At 42.2% G+C, this 18,628-nt stretch overlaps 1 protein-coding gene across 6 annotated transcripts in view; it reads right to left on the bottom strand.

Moving 5' to 3' along the window:
• LOC139273075 (transcriptional-regulating factor 1) overlaps nucleotides 1-18,628 on the bottom strand; it is a 309,697-nt gene that overhangs the window by 41,415 nt on the left and 249,654 nt on the right. For all 6 annotated transcript variants that reach the window (XM_070889402.1, XM_070889400.1, XM_070889397.1 and 3 more), the window contains one exon: nucleotides 7,205-7,293. In XM_070889402.1, coding sequence (XP_070745503.1) covers nucleotides 7,205-7,293 — 89 coding nt within the window. The remainder of the gene's footprint in view (nucleotides 1-7,204; nucleotides 7,294-18,628) is intronic.

Here is an 18,628-nt window from a genome sequence, read left to right as displayed (position 1 = left end):
ACACCCTATGGGTGAAGAAATTTCCCCTCATATCTCCTCTAAACCTCCCCCAATTACTTTAAATGTATGCCCCCTGGTTGTTGACCCATCTGCCAAGGGAAACAGGTCCTTCTTATCCACTCTATCCAGGCCCTCATAATTTTATACATCTCAATCTCCCCTCAGCCTCCTCTGTTCCAAAGAAAACAGACCCAGCATCTCCAATCTTTCCTCATAGCCAAAATTCTCCAGTCCTGGCAACATTCTTGTAAATCTCTTCTGCACCCAATCATATATTTCTTGTAATGTGGTGATCAGAACTGCACACAATACTCCAGCTGAGGCCAAACCAGTGTTTTATGCAGTTCAAGCGTAACCTCCTGGCTCTTGTACTCCATGCCTCGACTTATAAAAAGGCAAGTATTCCATCTGCCTTCCTAACCACCTTACCTAACTGGCCTGCTACCTTCAGGGATCTGTGGTCCTGCACTCCAAGGTCCCTTTGTTTCTCTACACTTTTCAGTATCGTACCATTTAATGTGTATTCCCTTGCCTTGTTAGACCTCCCCAAATGCACTACCTCACAATTATCCGGATTGAATTCCATTTGCCACTGTTCTGACCACCTGACCAGTACATTAATATCTTCCTTCAATCCGCAACTTTCTACTTCATTATCAACCACACAGCCTATTTTAGTGTAATCTGCAAACTTTTTTATCATACCCCCAACATTCAAGTCCAAGTCATTGATACATACCACAAAAAGCAAGGGACCCAGCATTGAGCCCTGCAGATCCTCATAGGATGAGAGTGGGGAATTACTAATGGAGTACAAGGAAATGGCAGAGACTTTGAACAAATATTTTGTATCGGTCTTCACAGTAGAAGACACTAAAAACATCCCAATAGGGGATAATCAAGGGACTATTGGGAGGGAGGAACTTAATACAATCATTACCATAAAAGTAATACTCGGTAAAATAATGGGACCAAATGCAGACAAGTGCCCTGGACCTGATGGCTTGCATCCTAGGGTCTTAAAAGAAGTGGCTGTAGAAATAGTGGATGCATTAGTTGCAATCTACCAAAATTCCCTGGATTCTGGGGAGGTCCCTTGCAGTCAGATTCAGGTGAATTTATAATGGAGAACAAAGAAATAGCAGACCAGTTGAACAAATACTTTGGTTCTGTCTTCACGAAGGAAGACACAAATAACCTTCTGGAAATACTAGGGGGCCGAGGGTATAGTGAGAAGGAGGAACTGAAGGAAATCCTTATTAGGTGGGAAATTATGTTAGGGAAATTGATGGGATTGAAGGCCGATAAATCCCCGGGGCCTGATAGTCTGCATTCCAGAGTACTTAAGGAATTGGTCTGAGAAATAGTGGATGCATTGGTGATCATTTTCCAACAGTCTATCGACTCTGGATCAGTTCCTATGGACTGGAGGGTAGCTAATGTAACACCACTTTTTAAGAAAGGAGGGAAAGAGAAAACAGGTAATTATAGACCGGTTAGCCTGACATTGGTAGTGGGGAAAATGTTGGAATCAATTATTAAAGATGAAATAGCAGCGCATTTGGAAAGCAGTGACAGGATCAGTCCAAGTCAGCATGGATTTATGAAAGGGAAATCATGCTTGACAAATCTTCGAGAATTATTTGAGGATGTAACTGGTAGAGTGGACAAGGGAGAACCAGTGGATGTGGTGTATTTGGACTTTCAAAAGGCTTTCGACAAGGTCCCACACAAGAGATTTGTGTGCAAAATTAAGACACATGATATCGGGGGTAATGCACTGATGTGGATAGAGAACTGGTTGGCAGATAGGAAGCAGAGAGTTGGGATAAACGGATCCTTTTCAGAATGGCAGACAGTGACTAGTGGGGTGCCACAGGACTCCGTACTGGGACTCCAGCTATTTACAATATACATTAATGATTTAGATGAAGGAATTGAATGTAATATCTCCAAGTTTGCAGATGACACTAAGCTGGGTGGTGGTGTGAGCTGTGAAGAGGACGCTAAGAGGCTGCAGGGTGACTTGGACAGTTTAAGTGAGTGGGCAAACGCATGGCAGATGCAGTATAATGTGGATAAATGTGAGCTTATCCACTTTGGTGGCAAAAACACGAGGGCAGGATATGATCTGAATGGCGGCAGATTAGGGAAAGGGGAGCTGCAACGAGACCTGGGTGTCATGGTACATTAGTCATTGAAAGTTGGCATGCAGTGAAGGCGGCAAATGGTATGTTGGCCTTCATAGCTAGGGGATTTGAGTATAGGAGCAGGGAGGTCTTGCTGCAGTTATACAGGACCTTAGTGAGGCCTCACCTGGAATATTGTGTTCAGTTTTGGTCTCCTAATCTGAGGAAGGAAGTTCTTGCTATTGAGGGAGTGCAGCGAAGGTTCACCAGAGTGATTCCCAGGATGACAGAACTGACATATGAGGAGAGACTGGATCAATTGAGCCTGTATTCACTGGAGTTTAGAAGGATGAGAGGGGATCTCATGGAAACATATAGAATTCTGACAGGACTGGACAGGTTAGATGCAGGAAGAATGTTCCTGATGTTGGGGAAGTCCAGAACCAGGGGACATAGTCTAAGGATAACGGGCAAGCCATTTAGGACTGAGATGAGGAGAAACTTCTTCATTCAGAGAGTTGTTAACCTGTAGAATTCCCTGCCGCAGAGAGTTGTTGATGCCAGTTCATTGGATATATTCAAAAGGGAGTTAGATATGGCCCTTACGGCTAAAGGGATCAAGGGGTACGAAGAGAAAGCAGGAAAGGGATACTGAGGTGAATGATCAGCCATGATCTTATTGAATGGTGGTGCAGGCTCGAATGGCCTACTCCTGCACCTATTTTCTATTTTTCCATGTCCCAGCGGATTGGAAAACCGCAAATGTAATGCTCCTATTTAAAAAAGGAGGCAGACAGAAAGCAGAAATTATAGACCAGTTAGTCTAACATCTGTCGTTGGGAAAATGCTGGAGTCCATTTTTAAGGAAGCAGTAGCAAGTCATTTGGAAAAGCATAATTTAATCAAGCAAAGTCAGCATGGTTTTATTAAAAGGAAATCATTTTTGACAAATTTGCTGGAGTTCTTTGAGGATGTAACGAGCAGGGTGGATAAGGGGGAACCAGTGGATGTGATGTATTTGGATTTCCAGAAGGCATTCAGTAAGGTGCTATATAAAAGTTTACTGCACAAGATCAGAGCTCAAGGGGTTGGGGGTAATATATTAGCATGGATAGATGATTGGCTAACTAACAGAAAACAGAGAGTCGGGATCAACGGGATATTTTCTGGTTGGCAAACAGTAACTAGTGGGGTGCCGCAGGGATCGGTGCTGGGCCCTCAACTATTTAGAACCTATATTGATGACTTGGATGAAGGGACCGAGTGTAATGTAGTCAAGTTTGCTGATGATACAAAGATGGGTGGGAAAGAAAATTGTGAGGAGGACACAAAAAAATCTGCAAAAGGATATAGATAGGCTGAGTGGGCAAAAATTTGGCAGATTGAGTATAATGTCGGAAAATGTGAGGTTATCCACTTTGGCAGAAAAAAATAGAAAAGCAAATTATAATTTAAATGGAGAAAAATTGCCAAGTGCTTCATTAGAGAGAGACCTGGGGGTTCCTTGTGCATGAAACACAAAAAGTTAGTATGCAAGTACAGCAAGTAATCAGGAAGGCAAATGGAATGTTGGCCTTTATTGCAAGGGGTAAGAGTATAAAAGCAGAGGTCCTGCTACAACTGTACAGGGTACTGGTGAGGTCACATCTGGAGTACTGTGTGCAGTTTTGGTCTGCCTATTTAAGGAAGGATGTACTTGCACTGGAGGCTGTTCAGAGAAGGTTCACTAGGTTGATTCTGGAGATGAGGGGATTGATTTATAAAGATATGTTGAGTAGGTTGGGACTATTATCATTGAAATTCAGAAGAATGAGGGGTGATCTTATCAAAACAAGAAAGATAATGAGAGGACTCGACAAGCTGGATGCAGAGTGAATATTTAGATTCATAGGGGAAACTAAAACTAAAGGGCATAGTCTCAGAATAAGGGGCCACTCAGTTAAAAATGAGATAAGGAGGAATTTCTTCTCTCAGAGGGTTGTAAATCTGTGCCCCAGAGAACTGTGGAGGCTGGGTCATTGAATATATTTAAGGCAGAGATAGACAGATTTTTGAGGGATAAGGGAATAAAGGGTTATGGGGATCGGCAGGGAAGTGGAACTGAGTCCATGATAAGATCAGCCATGATCTTATTAAATGGCGGAGCAGACTCGAGGGGTCAAATGGCCGACTCCTGCTTCTATTTCTTGTGTCTTGCAGTCACAAAAAACCCAACCATTACCCTTTGCTTCCTGCCTCTGAGCCAACTTGCCACTTTGCCCTGGATCCCATGGGCCATTACTTTCGTGACCAGTATACCATGTGGGACCTTATCAAAAGCTTTGCTAAAATCCATATACACGACATCATGCACACTGCCCTCATCGACCTGCCTGGTTACCTCCTCGAAAAATTCAATCAAATTAGTCAGAGATGACCTTCGCTAAATAAATCCATGCTGACTGTCCTTGATTAATCAGTGTCTTTCCAGATGAAGATTTATCCTGTCCCTCAGGATTTTTTCCAATAATTTTCCCACCACTGAGATTCGGCTGACTGACCTGTAATTACTCACTCTATTCCTTTCTCTCTTTTTAAACAAAGGTACAGGTACAACCTCTCAAATCCGGAAAACTTGGGACCGGGGCTATTCCGGATTTCGGGTATTTCCAGATTTCGGAACAGAAATCAGACGTACTGAATCTGGAAACACCTGGGCCGAGGTTCAGGTATATCCGGATTTCGGAACAGAAATCCGCAGTCCCAAATCCGGAAACCCTTGGGCCGACTTTAGTGCACCTGTATTTTCCGACAGCGCGCCGACCCAACCAAGGACGGAACGCCAGAGGCAGCAAGGAGAAGAGGAGCAGCCAATCCCAGGACACAGTGCACCGACCCGACCTAGGAAGGAACACCGGAAGCAGCGGGGAGTTACTTTGCTTCCTATAAAAAAAGTCCAGTTTTCTGAACATATTTCCGGATTTCGGACGACCCCTCCTCTGATCTACGCGATGTTCGGATTTTGGAGCATTCCGGTTTTTGGAACTCCGAATTTGGGAGGTTGTACCAGTCCTCTGGTACCACACCTGTAGCCAGAGAGGACTGGAAAATGATGGTCAGAGCCTCTGCTATTTCCTCTTTTGCTTCTCTTAATAGCCTGGGATACATTTCATCCAGGCCTGAGGATTTCTCCACTTTCAAAGCTGGTAAGCCCCTCAATACTTCCTCTCTCACTATGTTTATCTCGTCTAATATTTCACACTCCTCCTCCCTCATTTCAAAGTCTGCATCGCCCCTCACTTTTGTGAAAACAGATGCAAAATATTCATTAAGAATCATACCCATGTCTTCTGCCTCCACACAATTTATGGTCTCCAATAGGACCGACTCTTTCTCGAGTTATCCTCTTACTCTTAATGTATTTATAAAACATCTTTGGTTTTTGCTGATTTTATTTACCAACATTCTTTCATGCTCTCACTTTGCTTTCCTGATATCATTTTTAATTGCACACCTATACTTCTTATACTCCTCTAGAGTTTCTGCAGCATATGATAGGTTTGCAAAATAAAGTTAAAATAAAATGCTGCACAGTAAAGTGAATTTATATTTCTATTCCTGAGCCATAAAAATATTAAGATGGTGACCCTGACTTGAAGGCTGGCTTAGCAGCAAGTCCAATCTATAAACAAATGGAATACAAGGGACCAAATATTGCTGGGGAGAAAATGGCATGTTAACAATGCCCACCATTATTAATACACAATCGGCTAGCATGTTCAAGGGATTAAGGTACATGCCATGAGTTCTGAATCTCCAAAACTTTCTGGTCAATTTACATCATTCCACTATTTGCTTTGTGTAAACAGCATCTCGTCCTTAGCCTCCCCATTATTTTTAAGAACTTTCTGGATTTGCATATTAATTGCCCATTTCCCACATTACAACAGTGATTACCACTTCAAAAGTACTTTATTGGCTGTTAAGCACTTTGAGACATCTGGTGGTTGTGAAAGGCACTATATAAATGCACGTCTTTCTTTCATTAAACTTGCCACAAAAAGTTAGGGCTGGAACTTAACAGCGCAAGTACCTTTTTCACTGTGATAGTTGTGAATGCAATGCCAATCAACTTCTCTGGCCCTGAAAGGGAACAATTTAAACTGTTCAATCTAATTCCTGCATTGGAACATAGGAATAGGAGTAGGCCATTTTGCCCCTCAAACCTGTTCCCCCATTCAATGAGATTATGGCTGATCTGTGACCCAACTCCATATACCCATCTTTGCCCCATATCCCTTAATACCTTTGGTCAACAAAAATCTATCAATTGCAGATTTAAAATTAACAAGTGACCTAGCATCAACTGCAGTTTCGTAACGACTCCTGAAAGGCCAGGTTCTGTCCTATCGTCCTCGACTCCCAAACCTAGGGAAATAGTTTCAATCTATCTACCCTGTCAATTCCCCTTAATATCTTGAAAACTTTGATCAGATCACCCATTAATCGTCTAAATTCCAGAGAATACAATCCTAGTTTGTTTAATCTCGCCTCGTAATTTAACCCTTGGAGTCCAGGTATCATTCTGGTATATGTCCGCTGCACTGCCTCCAAGGCCAATATATTCTTCCTAAGCTGCATGTAGTCACTTGTTACTGGAAATTTTAAAGTCATTTTTTTTCTTTTCCTTTTTGTCTCTTTCTTTTCTCTCAATCTAATTTTTCGTTCCCTCTCTTTTTTTCTCTTTCTGTACTTGATTTTACTCGAGTTCACCCTCCTTCTCCGTTGTTCCCGTTTCTTTCTCAATCCTTAAATATCATTGGTTAAGGCATAGGTCCCGCCATTCAACACGGTCCCAGATGCCCCATTTCCCTCGGCACACCGTTACCAGCTCACACTTCCAAGAATATATGACGAAACATTTTTTTGAACTGATGGGTACAGGAAAAGGTCTTATTAATGGCTTACATCATGAGATGACTTGGTCCAGTAAGATCTAGGCTATGGTGAATTTTTGCAATTAATACTTAAGATTACTGTACATCTTTGTCATTCTTTAAATACAGCATCAGATTGCCCTAAAGCAGGTGTCTTACCATTTTCTGAACCAGGAGGAAATCCTTGTTATGTACACTCAGAGCTTTGTTGAACAGTTTCCTTTCCATTGTTGTCCACTTGTCAGAACCTAAGAAAAGGATGATGGAATTTTTAATAAAACAAATAAAGGCTGCTAGTTCTTTTGTTGAAATTTGTTACCCTTTTGCATTTCCACCTTTTTCTCTTTATGGCCACATAGCTTTGACAATCAAAACGGCAGATAGACAGACACTCAAAAGGGCAGGCAGATGGACAGTTTCCACCCTGACTATTGCCTATGCTGTTCTTCCTCCAGCCACTCAGTAGCACCTGACTGAGGGCAATAACTACCTTCCCTTTGATTTTCCTCTCTTCTTCCTGCCCCAATTGGCCAAATGTTCCTCCGCTGTATCATGGCAGAGATTTGCACAAGCAATCAAACCTAGAGTTTGCTACACATTGTTGTTCCAATGCACTCCTCTGTTCATCACACAAGTCTAGTTCTTTGGCTGTTTACATAAAGCACTTTGCACAGTCCATGACCCTAATACTTTCAGAAACTGTCCATTGGGCCTCCAGGAAACAATAGAACAATTGATAATAAATTGCAACAATAATTCAAAGCTCCAAGGGTACCGGGGTGGGGAAGAAGAGAAAGAATGAATGTGAAGAAATGTGTCTTGGCCGTTAGCACAAAACAAGGGGATAGAGAATTGCAATGGGGAGGAACATCGGGTGGTTCGTATAACGGGTAGCCAACGTGATACCACCCATTCTTTTATACACCAAAGAGTGAGTGATAGAGATAGCTCACGTTAATGTTAATTCAATCTTCAGGAAAAAAAATCAGATTTTGAAGCCAATTAATTATCTCATGTGTGTGTTGACAGTTCGAGAAGGTAAATATCTAATTTCCAAACACCTGAGACAGGGAAATAGATACAGGCAGAGAGATGGCGAAAGCAAAAGCGAGTATGCGAGATTTCCTATTCTAATAATTTTTTTATGGAAACAAGAGTAAAGGGATTAAATGAAGCACACAATGAACAAAATAACTCTTAATTTTATAATTGATAGAAATGGGAAAGTACAGAACGACCAGACTTAGGTCATCACCTCTGCAATATCTTGGATCAGGAAATTTGGTCAGAATCTTCTTCACACTTTTGATTTCCAAATGTGATCCTCAGACTAAGAGTAGCCCATGGCAACATGTTCTTCTGTGTGGTGAGATACAAAAGTGTTTGCAATGCAGTTGGGTAGTCTGAGTGGCACAGTCTGACTGTCCATTGACTTGAACAGTGCAGCAAGGTGAAAGAGGAGGCAGTGACACTGCCAAGATAATAATTGTTAGACAACAGGAGAAATGGCACATTTTATATCACCGTTGTTTTAAATGGAACGCCAAAATGCAGCAGATAACTGTAAGACAACTGTAACAGATAATGCGCAAATTACTGTATGTAATCAGCACAATTTTACATCGTCACCAAACTTGTGATTTACCAAACCGAAAATGTGCTAATGAAACACCAAGTGAATGGCAGTGTAGAGAGTGGTATGGAGCTGGAAATCATTAGAAATTTATTACATTGTTCTCTCTCTCGTTTTGGCACATAGCAAATATTTTAAGGTGCCTGGGTTTGCAATGCGCATCCACGTGTTAGATTCATTAGATATTAATGTGACTGGAGTTAAAAGCCAAAGAATGCATTTCTTATTTTATTAGTTATTTTCAATCACATTGCTGGCTGCTGAAAGCAACTGAAGAAAGGCCTGGCATGAATGATCCTCTGATTTTTTTTTTTCCTCTTACATTCCGGTGAGGAAGTATCTGGTCTCTGCTCGACATCTTTCTTTAACAGAATGGCTGAAATCCCAAACTTCACTATGAAGGAAAAATTGCATTCGTCATTAGGTGAGACCGAGATCACTAGTTCATCGTAATGGGCCATAATTAATTGTACCTTGCATAGTTCTGGTCACCCATTTATGGAATGAACATTAATGTTCTCAAAAGGATACTGTTGTGTCGACCAGAAATTTAAGTTAACAATAAAGGTGAAGGAAATTGCACTGGTTTCCTGGGGCGGGGGGTGGGAAGAGAGACTTTGTGGTGATCTAATTGAAGTTTTCAAGACCTTGCAGGTTCTCAATCACAAAATTAATCGAGGCAAATTATTCATTTTGGTGAAGTAATAGAAAGTTGTATATCCAAGTTTGCAGATGACATATAATTAGGAGGCATAGTAAGTTGTGTAGATTGTATTTCCTTGACTTTAAGTAAAGGGATAATCTATCAGCTTTAAAATGATAAAAGGGATTAAGGGTAGATGCAGAAAAAGTATTTGTTCCAGGAGGGGAATTCAAAACAAAGAAGTATAATCTTAAAATTTGAGTTAGGCCTTTTCGTAGTGCAATTGGGATGCATTTATACCCCCCAGACATAGGGCCCAAATTTGGCCAGGAGTTGCTCCGTTTTTTTTGGAGCAACTTAAAAATCACAATTCTGCACAGTTAATTTGCGCCAGTGTAAGTGAGTTAGTTAGGATTTTTTTTTTAAGTTTAGTTTTTTTTCCAAAAGGGGGCTTTACCAGCCACCTACACCTGTTTTGCCCATTTAAGCCAATTTGGACAGCGAATAGTTGCTCTAAACTAATTTAGGCCAACATATGTGGCCACTTGTGGCCCGCACAGAAAACCCTTACCGAGAGTTAAGAAATCAGCGCAGGTAAGTACATTTAAAGCACCAAGCACTAAACAAAGCACAAAAATAAGCATTCAATAACAAATAAAAAATACAAGGAAGCTGAGAGGACCTGCAACTCGCACCAAGATTTACAAAGCACTAAACAAAGCACAAAAAGTAATAAGCAATTAATTAACAAATAAAAAAAATAGAAGGAACCCTGCACCTAAAGCACCAAGACCAAAGTAATAAGCAATCAATCAATCAATAACAAATAAAAAAAATAGAAGTCCTACCTTTATGTGAAGGGAAGGCAGCGGGCCGCCGATGAGGGAGCCCATTTGGCCAGGGATAGGGGCAGCGGGCTTTGGGCCCCTCCCACACAGCCTGCAGAGCACACTCTTCTGGGGGCGAGGAGCTACTGCGCATGTGCGCACACTCCAGTGCGCAGGTGCAGAGGTCCCAGCATTGTTTTCAGCGCCAGGACCTGGCTCCGTCCCCGAATCCAGTTGCCATGCTGCGCCACCATCGAGGAGAGACTGGGGAACGGCCAAACTCGGCCTGAAGATTTTTGGCGCCCTTGGAGTTCTACAAAAGCGGTACACCTCTGGTGAGTGTGCCAGAAATCTGTATTGGCCAAATTTGGGCCCAAAGGGTTGCGGAAATATGGATCTCTTCCCTAAAACAACATGGATGCTGAGCTAATTGAAATTTTCAAGATTGAGATTGACAATTTCTTTTATCAGGTAAAGGCATCAAGGAATATGGAGAAAAGACAAGTAAATAGAACTGAGGTACAGATCAGCCATGATCTAATTCAATGATGGAAAAGGTTTGAGGGGCTGAATGGCTTACTCTTTTACCAAGTTCAAATACCAGGATAAGTTAAAAATTATTTGATATTGACCAGATCAAAACCTAACCCTAACCATCCCAGCTCAAAAATCAATTGCAAGAGCTTTGTCAAGTACCTATATTCTCGTTAATGGGCACTGTACACATGTAATATCTTTCTCAAAATACCACATACATAATCTTGTATGTCCAGTACAGTATTCAGATGAATAACTGTTATTTGTGATACGTGGCGAGTAAAGATAACCAAGAGTCAGCAGATGTTCTCCAATTACCATCCACCAATGGTCATGTGTGAAGCCTTCCAAATAGAGGGTTGCACCAAATTCAAGATAGTCACCGAATGAATGAGTTTTCACTCATTTCCGATAATGTGACATTTTAGATTCATGAGCAAGTGCATTATTATTTACAGGAGGGGCTTCAGGTTGAGAATGACCACTGTAACCCAATAACATCACACTATAAATTACTATGGTATATTAACTTGACGAAACAGAGCCAGAGTCAGTTAAGAAACAATGCAGCCAGATTTCTGCACCACAACCAAGTCCATTTGGTTTCAAACACTACCGAAACTCAGTCATCTCTGCACATATAAATTCTATTTCCCCCCCGCTTTCATCAACTTTCTGCGCCCTGCTCTTCTGAAAAGGTTGGCAACATTGAATAGTTGCACTGGGTATCAGCCACCCTCCTTGCCAAGTGCCCATTATTCTCACGAGAGCCCAGATAGTGTATATTGGTAAACTATTCAACCATGGGGGAATCATAGAGCCAAATCCTGTCCTCATCCAATGCCCACATTTGCACTTCCAACAGGGATCACTAAACACTGATCGGGAAGGATATGTAACCTAAAAATGTTGAGGCCAATTAGTTTCCTCATCACCGACTGGATGAGAAGAGAAGTAGAAGATAAAATTACACAGCGTATCACAAAGAACATTATTTTTTTATTCAAATGCCATCAACAAACAGGATGATAGAAGCTCCACCCACAACATTGCAAGAGGACATACATTGATCTTTATGTTAAGATCTTGACTCTACTCTAATCCACATTGCAACGATTTTAGTGAAAATGAACAAAATTGGTTAATTTATAACAGATGGAAATTAAAAACTAAAGTTACTTAATTTAAAAAATGTCTAGGTCTGCGTAAAGTACAATTTCTTAACAAGAAATTACACACAGCCTTAATGCAGCAGACATTATATGGACATTCATTTATTTTTGCTGTAGACTGGTTTTGGTTTTTATGGGCCCAAGTTTCGAGCCGCGCCTAGAACGGCGCAGTCCCGACCTGGACGCCCGTTTTTCGCGCCACAAAGTGCGCCTCACCACCTCCCTGCAGGTCCTCTGGCCGGGAGCTCTGCACATGTGCGCTACAGTGGGCACGCAAGTGCAGTAAGCTCCAGGTGCCCGAAACTGTGTGGGAGGGGCCCGAAGCACGCAGCCCCTAGCTCTGGCCCAATGGCCTCACTGGGGCTGCGTGAATAAGGCTCCTCCCACGGCCAGCTCCTGCTTCCTCCCGACCCGACTCGACTCCCGCTTCCCGCCCCCCGCCCCCGGACTGGACCCGACACCCGCTCCCCCCCGCCCCCAGACTGGACCCGACACCCGCTTCCCCCCCCCCCCCCGACTGGACCCGACAGCCGTTTCCCCTGCCCCCCCCCCCCCCCGCCACCGCCTCCGGACTGGATCCGACCTGACCTCCCTCCCCTCGACCCAAACCGACCTTCCCTCCCACCACCCCCCCGACCCGACCCAACGCCACCTACTTGTAAATCTGGTGCTGGGGACAGGCACGCTGTTGGAGGGCTCCCGGTGCTGCAGTCGGTAAGTAGAAAATGTTTTATTTATTGATTTAAAAAAATATATATTTCTTATTAATTTTTTTTGATTGATTTATTGGTTGATTTATTGATGTATTTATCATTTATTATTGATGATGGCTCTTTATTTGTAAAACTGAAGTGTTTAATGTTTGTAAACTTCCCTTTAAACACCGCCCCCCCAACATTCCCTACGCCTGATTTGCAACCTATGCCTGATTTTCTAAAGTGTGGACAAGGTTTTTTCGAGCGGACAAAAATCTTCACTTACTCCATTCTAAGTTAGTTTGGAGTAAGTTTTCACTCACGAAACTTTGAAATCAGGCGGAAGTGGCCGGACACGCCCCCTTTTGAAAAAAAAATTCTGTTCCAAAGTGAAACTGTTCTAACTGACTAGAACTGGAGCAAACTAAATGTGGAGAATTCCGATTTCTAAGATACTCCGTTCTACACCAGTTGCTCCGAAAAATCAGGAGCAAATCATGTGGAAACTTGGGGCCATTGCATCTAATCAAGGGGTTATTAAGAAACTGCAGACAAATACTGGTATTAATTTTAATTACGACAAACAAGTTGCTGGTGTCATTTAAGCAGAATAATCTGTTACTGTCTGTAACTGCATCATTTTCAGAAACCAAATCAAGAAGTTTATATTTTATTTTGATATAAATTACATTCCAATTTAATTCGCAGCAGCTGAGCCATGACTGGATTTAGTAAATTAGTTCTCTTCAAATGGGTTTACATTACCACAGGAAACTGGAAGCGGGACAAAGCTAATCAACTCTCGAATATAAAAAAAAGAATATGCTGGAAACACTCAGCAGGTCAGGCAGCATCTGTGGAGAGAGAAACAGAGCTAACGTTTCAGGTCGATGACCCTTTCGTCAGAATTCTCGAGTTTGTCCCCGTTACAGGAATGGATCAATTTCCACCTTTTTTGCTTCACTGGCAAGCCTGTGTGCTTTCTTCCTGCTGCAGTAATAATCAACCTGTTTTCTTTCTGAATGTTTCAACACAATTAACATTCACTGCATGTGTGATCATTTATTTCTTAACTTTGTCAATATAAAATATAAATCAATTACTTAATTACATTTAACTTGCAGTTTTTTTTCAGCTAATACAAATCATACCACACCACCTAAAGAACTCTAAATTTACCATAATATTTTCACTAATGATTTAAATACCTACAATCCACTTCCCCTCGGTCTCCTTTCCAATGAGAATAAAGTTCAATTTCCCAAGAAAAAGTCTTTCAATCATTCCAGTTTCCTTTCATTTTACTCTTTCTATTGTCTTAGGTTTTTATTTTCTTTAAACTCGGTACAATGACTGTCCTGGAGGTGGAGTCAAGACACACCTTTACAATATTTCACGATCACATTCCCCCACTTGTATTTTTTGGATCATCTAAACGATTTTTAAAATTAATATGGAAGCAGTGTGAAGTTTATTGACACCAGCTTCTTAATGATTTTATTTTGGCTCCTCATCTTTCCACTTCAATTTTAACATTTCAGGTCGAGGTCCTTTCTCCAGAACTGTCTAGTTTGTCCGCATTACAGGATTGGACAAATTTCCACATTTTTTGCTTCACTAACAAGTTTGTGTGCATTCTTCCTGCTGCAGTATCAACCCATTTTCTTTCTGAATGTTTCAACACAATTAACATTCACTGCACCGTGTGATCATTTATTTCTTAACTTCGTTATACTTGAGATAGAAAGAAGAAACCATGCCCAAAATGGTGATTTTCTCACTGGTTTGAGACACTATCATCTTCTATCATCATCAAAGGGGTCAGAGGGTCTAGTAAGGAGGAGGAACTGAGGGAAATCCTTATTAGTCGGGAAATTGTGTTGGGGAAATTGATGGGATTGAACGCCGATAAATCCCCAGGGCCTGATGGACTGCATCCCAGAGTACTTCAGGAGGTGGCCTTGGAAATAGCGGCTGCATTGACAGTCATTTTCCAACATTCCATTGACTCTGGATCAGTTCCTATCGAGTGGAGGGTAGCCAATGTAACCCCACTTTTTAAAAAAGGAGGTAGAGAGAAAACAGGGAATTATAGACTGGTCAGCCTGACCTCAGTAGTGGGTAAAATGATGGAATCAATTATTAAGGATGTCATAGCAGCGCATTTGGAAAGAGGTGACATGATAGGTACAAGTCAGCATGGATTTGTGAAAGGGAAATCATGCTTGACAAATCTTCTGGAATTTTTTGAGGATGTTTCCATAGAGTGGACAAGGGAGAACCAGTTGATGTGGTATATTTGGACTTTCAGGAGGCTTTCGACAAGGTCCCACACAAGAGATTAATGTGCAAAGTTAAAGCACATGGGATTGGGGGTAGTGTGCTGACATGGATTGAGAACTGGTTGTCAGACAGGAAGCAAAGAGTAGGAGTGAATGGGTACTTTTCAGAATGGCAGGCAGTGACTAGTGGGGTACCGCAAGGTTCTTTGCTGGAGCCCCAGCTGTTTACACTGTACATTAATGATTTAGACGAGGGGATTAAATGTAGTATCTCCAAATTTGCGGATGACACTAAGTTGGGTGGCAGTGTGAGCTGCGAGGAGGATGCTATGAGGCTGCAGAGTGACTTGGATAGGTTAGGTGAGTGGGCAAATGCATGGCAGATGAAGTATAATGTGGATAAATGTGAGGTTATCCACTTTGGTGGTAAAAACAGAGAGACAGACTATTATCTGAATGGTGACAGATTAGGAAAAGGGGAGGTGCAACGAGACCTGGGCGTCATGGTACATCAGTCAATGAAGGTTGGCATGCAGGTACAGCAGGCGGTTAAGAAAGCAAATGGCATGTTGGCCTTCATAGCGAGGGGATTTGAGTACAGGGGCAGGGAGGTGTTGCTACAGTTGTACAGGGCCTTGGTGAGGCCACACCTGGAGTATTGTGTACAGTTTTGGTCTCCTAATTTGAAGAAGGACATTCTTGCTATTGAGGGAGTGCAGCGAAGGTTCACCAGACTGATTCCCGGGATGGTGGGACTGACCTATCAAGAAAGACTGGATCAACTGGGCTTGTATTCACTGGAGTTCAGAAGAATGAGAGGGGACCTCATAGAAACGTTTAAAATTCTGATGGGTTCAGACAGATTAGATGCAGGAAGAATGTTCCCAATGTTGGGGAAGTCCAGAACCAGGGGTCACAGTCTAAGGATAAGGGGTAAGCCATTTAGGACCGAGATGAAGAGAAACTTCTTCACCCAGAGTGTGGTGAACCTGTGGAATTCTCTACCACAGAAGGTTGTTGAGGCCAATTCACTAAATATATTCAAAAAGGAGTTAGATGAAGTCCTTACTACTACGGGGATCAAGGGGTATGGCGAGAAAGCAGGAATGGGGTACTGAAGTTGCATGTTTAGCCATGAACTCATTGAATGGCGGTGCAGGCTAGAAGGGCCAAATGGCCTACTCCTGCACCTATTTTCTATGTTTCTATGATTCTCTGACATTACGACATACCGTACCATTTTTATTCATGGTTAACCTATCCTAATGTACCTTTTTGATTTCTAAACCAAATTCCATTATTTGCATTTAAACCAGAAAATCTTCCAGTCTTCTATTAGCTATGATATTCACCCAATATACCATTTAGATATTTGTCTATCACTGTTTTTGCATCATTTGACTTTGTGGATAAAATAAATACATCCATATGTAGTAACTGAGGACGCCCCCGTTTTGATTTGGACACTCTTCAGATACATTTTCTCAGGCTCAGTGCAAATGATTGCTTCCATCTGCAAACCCAGAATTATCATCAAACCATAACCTGATTCGAGAAGTAACCGAGGAGTTAGCAAGTACACAGTAAAGTGATGCGGCTCAGATCATTGAATATTGTGTAAGGATCCTAATCCTGTCTAGCTCTCCTCAATTCAGTTGGACAGACTGTACGTCAGGCTATAAACTATGAATCAGGTTTATTAAGTAAATTTAGCAAAAGCTTGAGCAAACAAAGCAAATTTCACTACATTAAAAACTAAAATCTGTGAGGTTTTCCATAGTGAGGCTTTTTAAAAACCAGTAAAGTTTATATATGAAATTAGGTATTCTACTAGCCTCAGCTTCCAAGTGGCCTGGCGAGGCAGAAATCTATAGAGTACTAATGTTCCCAATTAAGCTTCACGGCTGCGCAGCGATCTGGATGTACTGCGCAGGCCGGTCACTGGCTTTTGAAAGAAAGACTTGGATTTATATAGCGTCTTTCACGACCACAGGACGTCTCAAAGTGCTTTACAGCCAATGAAATACTTTTGGAGTGTAGTCATTGTTGTAATGTAGGAAATGTGGCAGCCAATTTGCATACAAGCAAGCTCCCACAAACAGCAATGTGATAATGACCAGATAATCTGTTTGTTTAATGTTGATTGCGGGATAAATATTGACCAGGATACCAGTGATAACTCCCCTGCTCTTCTTTGAAATAGTGCCATGGATCTTTTACGTCCACTTGAGAGCGCAGACAGGGCCTCGGTTTAACGTCTCATCTGAAAGATGGCACCTCCGACAGTGCAGATTCCCTCAGCGCTGCACTGGAGTATCAGCCTAGATTTTTTGTGCTCAAGTCCCTGGAGTGGGACTTGAACCCACAATCTTCTGACTCAGAGGCGAGAATGCTACTGGAAATTTGAATGGGCCACGCACCCAAAAAAAATCAGAAGGATCACTGTTCTGTTCTAAAAGCTGAACTCAGACAAAAGAACAGCAAAAATGTGCTTTTCAGAATTAAATACTACAGGTGCGGTACTACAATGTTCCGAAATCCGGAACAATCGGTGGCAGAGTCGTCCGGAATCCAAAAATGTTCCGGAATCCGGACCCGCCAACCCTGGGGCCCTGCCGCTGCCCGACCTCAGGGTCTCGCCCCACCGCCGCTGCCCGACCTCGGTCTCCTCGCCCGCCCTCCTGAACGCCTCCTCGGCGGGCTCCCCACGCCCCCTCCCCTTTGACGTTCTGAAATCCGGAAATACCCGAACCTGGGCTCGGTTTTTTCAGGATCCGTGATGTCAGAAAGACGATCGAAAGTCCGGAAAAGACCAGAAACTGGAATGGCCTCGGTCAAGAGGGTCCCGGAATCTCAACGCTGCACCTGTACTGTTATTCACGGTAGGGTTCAAAGGCATCAGGCTGGTTTCCCAGGAACCTGTTTTCAGCCATCCACCCCATTCAGGACAGAGCCAAGCTGTGAAAGCCAGAATTATTTTCCTTGCTTTATTATCGAGATGAAAGCACTGAAAAAATAAACTTTGACAATAACCGGACCAGAAACATTCTGCACACTAATATGCTCCCATTTAAAACACAGCTAAATGTTATAGTTTTGCAGTTTGGTGTCGACTGTGAATTTCTTAGAACACGTAGCTGAAAACAACTAATTTGTCTGGAAACATGCATCAACTGTGGGAGGTACAAGGTGTGAATTCAGCTGCATTCCACATACACTCAAATGTATTTATTTGGATATGCATGTTTGTTGCATTATTACATTGTATATATGAATGCACGTATCATTAAGCATGGCTTGACATCTAATTTCAAAATGAATTAAGTGGATAAAAACAAATTTGCTGTAGTTCTTCAGATCATTCTGAGTTCTAATATTTGGTCAGAGAGAGGACTCCGTAACATAAGAAAACGGCCCCTCGAGCCTGCTCTGCCATTCAATACGATCATGGCTGATCTGATCATGGACTCAGCTCCACTTCCCTGCCCGCTCCCCATAGCCCTTTATTCCCTTATCATTTAAGAAACTGTTTATTTCTGTCTTAAATTTATTCAATGTCCCAGCTTCCACAGCTCTCTGAGGCAGCGAATTCCACAGATTTACAACCCTCAGAAGAAATTTCTCCTCCTCTCAGAATAAGGGCCGCCCATTTAAAACAAAGATTATGCCCTCTAGTTCTAGTCTCCTCCCATCAGTGGAAACATCCTCTCTGCATCCACCTTGTCAAGCCCCCTCATAATTTTATATGTTTTGATAAGATCACCTCTCATTCTTCTGAATTCCAATGAGTAGAG

This window comes from Pristiophorus japonicus, chromosome 9, assembly GCF_044704955.1.
Source record: "Pristiophorus japonicus isolate sPriJap1 chromosome 9, sPriJap1.hap1, whole genome shotgun sequence".
NCBI classification, from domain to species: domain Eukaryota; kingdom Metazoa; phylum Chordata; class Chondrichthyes; family Pristiophoridae; genus Pristiophorus; species Pristiophorus japonicus.
The sequence above is the reverse complement of the archived record's forward strand: the minus strand, read 5'-3'. Positions and strand labels throughout refer to the sequence as shown.